General features: G+C 40.9%; 1 protein-coding gene across 2 annotated transcripts in view; it reads right to left on the bottom strand.

Moving 5' to 3' along the window:
* Positions 1-868: 868 nt before the first annotated feature.
* Positions 869-12172, bottom strand: part of LOC122773354 (ephrin type-A receptor 4) — a 54965-nt gene continuing 43661 nt past the window's right edge. For both annotated transcript variants that reach the window (XM_044031977.1, XM_044031976.1), the window contains exons 12-18: positions 8814-8875; positions 8145-8354; positions 7738-7887; positions 7295-7491; positions 6014-6172; positions 4526-5627; positions 869-1345 (exon numbers count right to left, since the gene is read on the bottom strand). In XM_044031977.1, coding sequence (XP_043887912.1) covers positions 5513-5627; positions 6014-6172; positions 7295-7491; positions 7738-7887; positions 8145-8354; positions 8814-8875 — 893 coding nt within the window. In that variant the 3' untranslated portion in view covers positions 869-1345; positions 4526-5512. The remainder of the gene's footprint in view (positions 1346-4525; positions 5628-6013; positions 6173-7294; positions 7492-7737; positions 7888-8144; positions 8355-8813; positions 8876-12172) is intronic.

The following is a 12172-nucleotide window of genomic DNA, read 5'->3' as shown; positions in this document are numbered from 1 at the left end:
GTTATGGTTAAGGTTAAATGAGTGGGCGTCAGTGCAGAGTGTGTGTGTGTGTGTGTGTGTGAATGACAGACAGGACAATGATCATATGGTTTCTACTTTAATAAGAATGCACTTGGCACCCCTTTATTTTCTTCACTTTAGGCTATTATTTTACAAACTAGATATAAAAGGACATAAATAAATGACATAAGTTACATGTACCTAGAGCTCCTTGACCAAAAAACAAATATAAAACAAAAAAGAAGCCCAAACAAATATGATCGTGTCAAAAAAACAGGTACAAAAAAAGATTGAGAGAATGTTAGATCACATTGCATTTTTGTCAAACAATGACAAAACAATAACTGATGTTTTGTTGTTGTTGTTGTTTTTTTAACTTTTTTTCAAATCTTTTGACATTTAAGTAAAGGAAAAAAGTATTTTACAGTACATTCTGGTTTCCTTCTCCTTTCTAATGTGTCTTGCATAATTCCAAACAGGTCCTTTTTTATGATCGATAAAACAAAAACAACAAAAAAATCAAAAATCATTTCCAAAACAGGGAAGAGCAGTGGAGCTGTATTAAGGGCGGAGGTGTCTTCATGAATTATATGAAGCAAAAACATTCACAGAAGTATATTTTTAAGAGAAAATGGAAGAAAATGAAAACAGTCCACAGATTTAAACCTGTAGTGGTAAAAACTAACCAGCAGGTTAGTCTTTTAAACTGCTCGCACCAGTCGACGTGTCCTCCACAAACTCAAGTCTACGTTTGTCCGTTTCAAAGCTGCAGCGGCTGCAGCAGCATTCCAGAAAGTCGCATGATAAGAACGCTGTTGCCGGGTAGAGTTTGCACGACGGGACAGCAGCAGCAGAAAATAAAAATACCTTCTCTTTTTTTTTATTTTATTTCATTTTCCGACACAAAAGCTCAAAAGAAAAAGTTCAGGGTTTGTTGTAATATGTAAAAACCTCCTCAACGATGGCATGAACACACACACAGTTACTGACAGCACACACACACGCACACACGCACACACACACACACACACACACACTCAAACACTTGTTACTTTACATGCGGACAGAACAAAGGCATTAAAAATAAAATGAAACTTTCAAAATAAAAGCACATTATCTGCTGCAGCAGGGCTTCTCTATTATATTACATTCTTGTCATTGTCTCTTGTTTTTCACGCTGTGAGTTATTCCAGCACCAAACAGACGGGTGGTCGGTTTGTCAAGCTGACACGATGGGTTTGTCATCTCTGTGTCGGAGGAGAGGACCGGCCTGGCAGGAGGAGGAAGACAAAAGAGGAAGAGTTCTCGTCGAGCCTGGGATCCTGTTTTAGATGGACGGCAGCAGCTGGGGAGAAAGAAAAGAAGAGGCTGCATCAGTCACGGTGGTTTTGAATGTAAACAATTTAAGCTTGGCATCCAGTCCTGAGCAACAATACAGCTCTCCGGCTCCAGCTCCAGCTCCAGCTCCGGCTCCAGCTCAGTGGAACATTCGACTCATCCACTAAACAAAATTGTCCAGATAAAGCCAGCAGCAGCACTACAGGGGCAAAATATGGATTTTGTGGCAACGAAGATGTATTAACTTGTGCGCGCCACATGCTGATGTGTGTATAATACATGAAACATGCCCTTGGCTTATTGGCACACGACAACTGGCCCTGAATGAGTGTTTGTATTCCACAATTACTCCATATATGGATTTAACAGCCACACAGACATAAATCCTTTGTAAACAACACGACTCAAGCAACTGATGATGAATTATAGTCCGTTATTGATCATATTCTTTCATTTTTTTTAAATATTTACTCCTACTGCTACTATTGTGTTCATGCAACAATTCAAAGTTAGTAAAAAATAATTTATTACTACAAACAGCATGAAGTCAAAAAATGGAAGAATAAGATCATTCTTTATTAGTCCCACAGTGGGAAAATGTAACATGTAATAAATAATAAACATGCATTTCCACATCTATGAATGTACAATATAGAGGATATCAACTATAAAATGGGATGAAATCATTTCATTTAAATGAAAGATTTACAGTATTTTTGAAACAACTGTTAACCTTGTGAAATAAGGGAGTATAATTTTAATACACACAATTCTAAAAAAAAAAATACTATTTAAAATGAAAGGTTTAGATTGTTAATGTATTTAGCACTCTTGTAGTCGGAATGACATTTTAAAATATTTAAATTAAAATGAAAACTATCCATATTCTGTATATTTACAATAGGTTTCACTATTATATGACATTAATATTCAACATGAGAATGAATTAAGTGTTAATTTATCAGATCATTGTGAAGAAGCATCCTGATAACATCCTCCATAGACCATACACTTTGTAACCATATCTCACTCCAGGCTGTGGAACAAAGCTTGATCAGCCCAGAAAACCACTTATTCTATTACTACTTTATTTATTTATTTATTTATTTACTGGTTTGACAGTTTTATTCATTTGATCATCAATAGTTTTGTTTTTGTGCAGTGAACTCTTTAACTGTTATTTTGTACTTTTATGATGTTCTACTATTGTTATTCTATATAACAAGTTGTAACCTTGTTTTGAAAAGTGATATATACATACATGCATTATCATTATTATTATTGTTACTATTATTATCATTATTATTGTTATTATTATTATTACCATTATTATTATTATTACTATTATTATTATCATTATTATTGTTATTATCATTATTATTATTATTATTATTATCATTACCATTCTTATTATTATTACTATTATTATTATCATTATTATTGTTATTATCATTATTATTATTATCATTACCATTATTATTGTTATTATTATTATTATTATTACTACTATTATTATTATCATTATTATTGTTATTATCATTATTATTATTACCATTATTATTATTATTATTATTGTTATTATCATTATTATTGTTATTATCATTATTATTATTACCATTATTATTATCATTATTATTATTATTATTACATTATTATTATCATTATTATTGTTATTATCATTGTTATTGTTATTATTATTATTATCATTATTATTGTTATTATCATTGTTATTGTTATTATTATTATTACCATTATTATTATCATTATTATTGTCATAACTTACATTTACACCTCTCTGCAACTGAGCATTATAACCGGACATAAGCAAATACGGAGGTATGGTGTTAGCCAGGTACTTAATGATTGAGTGAATGACTTCCATCACATGAGTTCAGTGAGATCACACACACACACACACACACACACACACACAGTGTTAACCTATGTGCTACATGTCTGTGCATTCACTGTAAATGTTGTGGGGCTTTTGTTTCCTGTGAGGTTTTTGAAACTCTGGTGCCGTGTGTGCGTGTGACTGCAGGTCAGCTGCTCATTCATTCTTTTCATTAGCATACGAGCAGCAGCAGCAGCAGCAGCAGCAGCAGCAGCAGCAGCAGCAGCAGCAGGTCTGCAGACTGATCACAGGTCTGTGGCTGTTATTGATCGGCTCTGGCATGACCTGCGTGTTCATTAATAGTCTGTGGAGTTGATGGGGCCACAGATTAAGAGTGTGACAGTACTTGTTGGATGTTGGTGATAAAAGGAGCTACGATCACTTCAATATGATTTTCTATGGGTATAGCAACAAAAAGTACAATAGAATTGATGCATTTGAGTCACGTTCACTGTTGGAACTCTGTGAAAGAGAGAGGACAGATGGAGGGGGTCTTGACTATCTTACAAAAAGACAGAAGTGAACTTGGGAAAATAATAATAATTGATTTCTGGGAACTTTTTTATTTGCCTGAATAGAAAAATAATCTTGTCAAGCAAGTTTTCTACGAGAAAAAGAATCTGAAATAAAATATCTCACTTTGTCTTGATAAAACATTACAGCTTACTTTAAACTTGAATTACCAGTAACAAGCTAAAACAATCCCAACAGCTCCTGCTCCTGGTTTGTGCTCTCACTACGTATGTGTTCAACATTCTGATTGGTGTGTGTTTGCAAATGTAATCAATTCTAGAGCATTTATCACATGACATTGTTTCCTTTTTTGGCCAGTTCTATCGACTTTCCCTGATCATAAGGTGCATTGATTTGATGATTTAAGAGCGAGTGTGAAGTATTTCAATTTACTTTACCTCACTGGCACATTCTTTTTCTTGAAACACACAATTTGAAATACATTTAAGAATATTTCTAGGGCTGTTTTTTGAAGTGTAAATAGTTTATTTGAAGGTTCAGTTTTGAGGAGGGAGAGCTTTTTATTTGTGAAGAAAGGTTGGATAAGGTGTGTGTGTGTGTGTGTGTGTGTGTGTGTGTGTGTGTGTGTGTATGTGTGTGTGTGTGTGTGTGTGTGTGTAGAGTAAAAGTGAATTAAAGTCTGTACACCAATGTATTTAATTTCCCTTTTTGTAATTTTTCCTTCTTTTTCCGAGATATTTTGTGCTTTTTTTCTTCAACATGAATGATATAATATATATACAGTATGTGATATAATAAATAGTATTAAAACAAACATACCTTGTTGATGGTGTGAGTAAAGGTGGCTGTATTTTCTTGATGATTCTGATGGACTCGGCATCCATCTTGCCTTTTGTTGGACAGTTTTGTCCTTGTAAATCCTGCCAGTAAATTCCTTCATTCTGGCGTCCAGTCCATAAAAAGGCGTCTCAACTGGTCCAAACAGCTGTCCATCAGCAGTGGTGAGGACGAGACGCGAGGTCCCGCAGTAGCACAGCTTCGATTCCCATGACAAGATGAGTGGAAGAATCCAAATTGTATGTTTATCTGGGGTGTGTGTGTGTGTGTGTGTGTGGGTGTGTGTGTGTGTGTGTGTGTGAGTGAGAAGTCTCCTCTGGAAGATCAAACACATTCTCCGTAACGTCCTGAGGTCAGTCCGACTCAGAGTGAGCCCCCTCCTGCACCGCCGTCTCCCCGGGGTCTCAGAGATGTCCCGGTTATATGTTGTTTGTGAGACACAGAGCACACAGAGGTGTCTGCGGCAGCAACACATTTAATGTACAACAAACACAGTCACAGGATATAAAAAAAAAAGAAGGAACAAAAGGAAGAAAATCTGCTCTGCGGATTATTCCAGAAAGAAAGTTCCAGAAACAACAGAAAGGTGTGCTTCCCCTCCTCCATGCTTTTCCTTCCAGACCCTTAAAGGCACTCCAGATCGGCCTTTGGGAAGCACGTTTCCATCCATCCCTTCATCCATCCATAAACGCTGCAGACAGAAGTGCCCACTCTCCAAAACAGCAAGAAAAAAAGGGCGGATTCAAAAAAAAAAGTGCAATTTTCTCCACTTTTTTTCCCGTCTTCATCAATTCATTCTCTTTTATTTAGATCCAATTTAAAGTGCACGGATGAGGTAAACTATTTCTTCATAGTTTGTTTGTCTCTTTTTTTTTTCTACATTTCTTCTTTTTTTGTTATTTATTTATTTATTTCCCCCCCATAAGAAACAAAGTCGCTTCCGTTTCGCCGTCGTTTCGGATCTTCGGGTCAGACAGGAACCATTCTGCCTTGCATCTGTTGCATTTGGGACAGCATTCCCTGGACGCTGGTCAGGATCTTGTTCTGGTGGGCTGCCGAGGAGATACCGATGCGAGCCATGTCCCTGAAAAATATAAAAATAGAGGAGGCCTTTCAGGACCGCGGACAACAATAACAAACACACCATGAATTTGACAGCTTTCCAGGGAGAAGCAGTCAGTTTTACTGCTGTACGAGGAGTTCCACATGCCAACGTAGCACTTCTGATCCTCACATCACAAGAAGTCAACAACTATAAATGTTACACACAGGTGGAAACTTTTCTTTTTCACCAAATAGAAATATATATGTATATATACGAAATATTCAGTGACTTTCAGTTGCAAAAAAAGGTCATAAATCCAGTAAATACCATGAAGTCATGGATTGAATATTCTCAGGTTTGAACGTGAACCCTCTCTGTTTTGACTTGGTTTGTGCGTGTTAATGTCTCCTCTCGCTCCCACTCACTCTTGTGTCATGTGGACCACGGCCTCTGGAGTGGTGTAGCCTGCAGCTGTGAAGTTGTCCATGTATCTCTCCATGCCGATGGCCTGCAGCCAGTCCTCCACTGTGGCCACGGCCGAGGACGCCTCTGGGCTGCCGGGCTCCAGCAGGGTGGTGTTGGGCCTGAGAAGGGTTGAGAAGGAATGACATGATGTGAGGTTTGGTGGACGTGGTTTCAAAACTGTGATGTCATAATCTGGGTGGGGCTGCACCAATTTAAGCCTCTACTGAATTGATGATTCAGTAATTACTAAACCACAGTAAAGCCTGAGGAATTACACTCTGTATGGACGCTGCTGCAAAATATCTTAAATAAAGGGAGGCGGAGCCTCATTCAGCTGAGAGGTTCTGTGATTCGGTCAGACTCAGACTCTGGATTCCTCTGAACTGCACCTGCCGTCACTTTGATAGGATTGTGGAACTCATCCTCACGTTCAGTTCAGATATTTATCAGCACAACATCAGCAGCAGCAGCATCATCAGCAGCAGCAGCAGCAGCAGCAGCAGCATGTTCTCTGTTGTTGACGTCGGACTCTTTAAGGTGGAGAAGCTTCATGATCCCATTTCACACACGTGATGTTCTCCTTTCTAAAAGCTGCATTTACAAGGTTCAGTTGTGCTAATTACCCCACGAGAGCTGCCCTCTTGCCCTCGTCGTGTGCCATGAGATGAGTGCGCTCACACACTCCTGACATTCGTGAGCGCAGTCTGCAGAGAACTCCATTATCAGAGTGTGTGTGTGTGAGATGCTGCATGTGCTCAATACAAAGACGAGTGTGTGTCTGTGTGTGTGAGTGCATCGTTTTAGTGAGAGCTGCTGAGTTTAGCAGATTATTGCACTTTATCACAATAGAAACAATGCACTTGTTAAAATCACACCAAGAATTCATGAAATAAAGTTCAAATAAAACAAATATGTTACTTTTTATTTGCTGCTTTTGTCACAACATTTTAAAACGTTGGATATTCAACTCATTTCTTTATGAAATCCAAAGGTTTTTTTTCAAATTTCTTTTCAAACACAATGATCTTTGAGCAAATTCAACAACTTAGTTTTTTGAATTCTTTGTGAGAGCGATATCTCCTGACAATCAAAAAACAAAACCCAAAGTTCAGCTGAATAGATGAATTGATTTCAGGTCTTTGAGGTGTGAAAAATATGATATTTCTTTGTGTATTATGTAAAAACTATTAAAGAGTTTTTTTGACAGGTGTGTGTGTGTGTGTGTGTGTGTGTGGTCTCACCTGACCGCAGCGTCTCCTCCGGTCCTCTTCAGAGTGTTGGGGTTACGGATCAGCTTGTCCAGCATGTTGACGATTTGGCCAAACTTGGGCCGGTCGGCTCTCTCTCTCTGCCAGCAGTCCAGCATGAGCTGGTGCAGCGCCACGGGGCAGTCCATGGGCGGGGGCAGCCGGTAGCCCTCATCAATAGCCTTGATGACCTGAGGGGTAGATTACAGCTGCTGTAAGTCACTCTGTGTTTGAGTGACAGGAGTCAGACTGTAATAACATCTGTACACTGTGTGATTACAGCTGTCATTTGTCCCTTTCATGTGAAAACCTTCACTTATTATCACCTGACATAAATAAAACATTCTAATTCACTGTGTAATTAATGGTAAAAATGTGTGTTTGACAGTGACCTGCTTTAACATCATCACTGTGTGACTGCACGTGTCCTGACTTACGTCCTGGTTGCTCATGTCCCAGTATGGTCGCTCGCCGTATGACATCACCTCCCACATGACGATGCCGTAGCTCCACACGTCGCTGGCCGAGGTGAACTTCCTGTACGCGATGGCCTCAGGGGCCGTCCAGCGGATCGGGATCTTCCCTCCCTGTAATTGAAAGATGGACTGATCAATGAAGGTGACACACACACAGACAGACAGACAGACAGACAGACAGACAAGCAGACAGACACACTCAGAGAGTCACAGATCATTTCCTGGAGAAACTTCTCATTAACCACCAACATAGCTTTGTCTTAAAATGAAACAATGACATTACGGGGATATATGTGTATATATAATATATCTATATATATATATAATATACTTTGAGACATGAGTCATGCACACACACACACACTCACCCTGGTGGTGTACGCGGCCTCGGGGTCGTCCTCCAGAACTCTGGACATCCCAAAGTCAGACACTTTGCACACCAGGTTGCTGTTGACCAGGATGTTGCGCGCCGCGAGGTCTCTGTGAACGTAGCTCATGTCTGAGAGGTACTTCATGCCCGACGCGATGCCGCGCAAGATACCGACCAGCTGGATGACGGTGAAGCGGCCGTCGTTCTTCTGCAGACGGACACAGATTGTTATCATACAATCTTAGTTTAAAAAAACAAAAACCTTTATTTGATAACAGCTGATAATTACAGTAAATGTTGTGTGAAGAAGACAATAATGTTGTTGTGCATTAGAATGTTTTAAAAAGTTATTTTCAGACCATCTGACTCTGAGACGGCACAACTTTATTCCTTGATTTTACTTTTTTTTTCCCGTGTTATCTTTCACAATCGGTGCATTCATTTTTCATTCATATCATTATTGTGTGATCCATGTGATCCACGTCACGTCACAAACTCAGTCGGTCAATCCTGATCACGGTGAGTGTTTGTCAACAAACGCAGATAAGAGGGGATCAGGCGGCTACGCTCACACACACATGCACGCAGACAGACAGACATGCACGCAGACAGACAGACATGCACGCAGACAGACAGACATGCACGCAGACAGACATGCATGACTGACCCTCAGAAATGCGTCCAGCGATCCGTTTTCCATGTACTCTGTGATTATCATCACTGGCTTACCTAGAGAGAGAGAGAGAGAGGAGAGGCAGATGAGCATGGTGATGCACATCAGAGGGACATGTGTGTGTGTGTGCGTGTGTGTGTGTGTGTGTGTGTGCACAGATTGTTGAGTTTATGCAAATACACAAAGTCTCATCACAGTCACACCCACAATCCCTCTGACTTGCTCTTTTATGTCAGTCACTGTCCCTTTACCTTCTCTCTTCATCTGTCACTCTCCTGCTAGTTCTCTTGTTTTTTTCCAACACTCTTTCTCTTCCTTTTCTCCCCAGTCGTCGCCTCTCCTCTCTCCTCTCTCTCCTCTCTCTTCTCTCTCTTCTCTCTGGCCTTTCCCACCCCGTCCCTCTGCCTCCTCTATAGCGTCTCTCTCGGGGGAGCGTCTGTGTCTTTATCTGTGCGACGGGGCTGGACATTCCCTGGTGGGTCCCTATGTGTCTTTGTCTCTCGGGATGAAGACAGTGGGGGGACGGGGGGGACTTGTTTTTGTCTGCTTAACCAGCCTTCCTCCCAGGACCGTTCCACAGTGAAGGTGAATTTAAACGTGATGACTGCAGCTGAACGTCTGCAGGGAAACTTGCAGTAAAGGGTTTGGAAGGTGAGGTTTTCAGGCACCGCCTTAACCGCCACATGATTGGCACTCCATTAATTGTGGTTCACTCCAGCTCCTGCAACAGCCTCCCAAAAAAAGAGGAAGTGGAGTTAAAGTTGGGGAGAGTATGGGGGCCCCCCTCTTTGTTCCCTTTGTTGTGCGCCTCTGCCCCAAGGCTGCCCGTGATTGACAGCTCCCCAATCAAGTCTGGGGAGCGTCTGACCTGCGACCCTGCGCTCTCGCCTTCCTAGCCCTGCCCTCTTCCTCCCATGCATTTGCATGCTAATTTCTTGTTGGCTGAATCCGCCTGGACGCCTTTGGCAATGAACTGTGGGACGATTATCACCTGCCAATGAAACAGAGGCTCAATGTTGGTGAACAGCGTGCTAACGCTGAGTTCAGTCTTTGACGGTTTCTTAAAAACAGATCTTTTCTTAAATGAACACACTCTTGCTTTATTTAAACACGTCTGCTTTTAATGATGTGGACGATGGTGAAGTAAAGCCAGCAGATTTTTGCACATTTATGTATGTTAGTGCCTATTTGGAGTTGCTCCATAATTAATAAGGTTTAATTGGCTCTGTTGGACACGCCAGCAAACTGAGGCCAGATTGAGAATTCCTTTTAACTTGCCTGTAATAGAGAGTGCAGAGCAATTCAAATAATGGACTTTTAATAGATTCCGCTGACACACTCAAGTGTGAAGGACTAATTTGCCCAAACCTTGTGTCAAGCTCTCAAGCAAGAGTGGAAGGAGGTGGAGTGGAGTGATCCCATGGCTCTCTGGCTTGGGCTCACCATCCTTTCATGTCATACGCTTCCTCCGTGTCTCTAACTCTGTCTCGCTCCGTCTCTGTCTTCCACCGCTCTTTTCCTTTCTCCCTGTTGTTTTTCGTCTTTGCTCTAATCTATCAGCTTCTGCCTGTCTTGCTCTCGCCACGTCTCTATTTGCACCTTCCCTGGCTGCAGCCGCTACCCAATTTCTTTTCCTTTGGCCAGTCCATCTGTCTGCCTCTTCTCTGTGTGTCTCACTGCGTGAGGTCAATCCCCCACGGAGAGAGCGGTGTGATAGGTGATAAGCAGTTGTGCCTCTGCTGCTGTTCACTTTCAGTGTGAACAGTCTGTTCTCATCTATCTGCATGTGCAGGATCTGCTGGACTGAGAGAACCAGATAAGACCTGGCGACTGTGTCATGACACACGAAGACACTTCATCTGTCTAACCCAGGCGTATGTTTGTTAGGTTTACTCACTCATGCACTTCCTGTTTTATTTTGTATTCACCTGACTTCCTCCCCTTGTGTGATTGTCTGCCCCGCCCCTGATTGCTTTCACCTGTTACTTCCTGCTTAAATAGTCCTGGTCTTCCTGTCATGTGGCCAGTTCGTGTTGTTTGGTCCATGAGTGACGTTGTCCAGTTTGTTTCCCTGGTTTAGTTTCCTCATGTTGACATTTGTTTCATCCTCCTGATGTGAGCGTTATTGTTTATATATATTATGTATTATATATTATACATAAGTAAACTTTACATTGACTTTGAGTCTGAGAGCTTAACACACTCGTGCACATACACGTGTGATGTAGGACACGTTTCTTCTTCTTTTCTGTCTCTAGTCTCTTGCCCTGTCCCCTGTGTCATGTCTTATGTTACACCAGCTGTCATCATCTTTCAGGTCTGGGTTTTTCAGTTGTGCAAAGTTCTTAGTAACACATTAAAAATATGTATATAAGTGAAGATTAAAAAAACCTCCCACTTCCACATGACTGTGTTTCATTTGATTTAACCGTAAAGGTTCATGCGGCTGCTGGAGGAGAGGGAGTGGCTAAGCCGGTGATCTGACAGCTGGACAGAATCAGGTAATCAGTCGTGTGCTATATAAGCACACATGGAACCTGGTTCTGGTTTCTTGCAGTAGGCTGGGTCCAGAAAGAGGGAGCAGGAGCGACAAAGAGAGCGACCGCTGTGTTTTTGTGAAGTTAGTTGTGTTGGACTTTTTCTGTTAATACAAATAAAGGATTATTTTATTTATTTATTTATCCACCGTAACATTGACTCTTCCTTCCTCAGAACAAGCTGTGAGTGAAGCTGTGAAGCATGATGACGCTCATTGTCCTGTCCTGTTTACTGCAGCCATCATGAGAGAATAAAGATATGAATGAATGAATGGAGAGACATTACCAACCCCACAAAACACAAATAGCACACACACTAAATGCAGGTCAGTGCAGTGTAAAGGTAACATTTCCTGATGGTTTTAAGATGCTGTTGGCGTCGCATTTTAAGAATTTCTATTTCTAATTTGTGTGCTAAATATAATCCAAGAGATCAGAAATCAGTCCAACTCATTCTCTGCTGCTAAACAAGTGGAAAATGAGTTGAGGAGAAAACAGCTGATGTCACAGCGCTGTCGCCAAGTGTTTTTCTTTTTTCTCTGAAAGACTCCAGTGGAGTCCATGAGGTAAAAAGCACATTTTTCTTCGCCCCCACAGAGAATTTGCATGGATAAGCATTTGCGGTCCTGATAAAATCCAAATGATTCCCATTCCTAATGCACATGCACATCTAGCCTAACAAATAGCATCGGGGGAAGGTGTAAAAAGGTGGGAGGAAACAGAGACAGAGTGGAGGTGGAGAGGTTTGTGGCCATGCAGCAGCAGATAGAGGAGGGATAGGGTATCACTCCCTAACCCCAAACACATTTACGGCTG

The sequence above is a fragment of the Solea senegalensis genome, linkage group LG8 (assembly GCF_019176455.1).
Source record: "Solea senegalensis isolate Sse05_10M linkage group LG8, IFAPA_SoseM_1, whole genome shotgun sequence".
Classification (NCBI taxonomy): Eukaryota; Metazoa; Chordata; class Actinopteri; order Pleuronectiformes; family Soleidae; genus Solea; species Solea senegalensis.
This window is presented reverse-complemented; position numbering and strand designations above follow the sequence as displayed.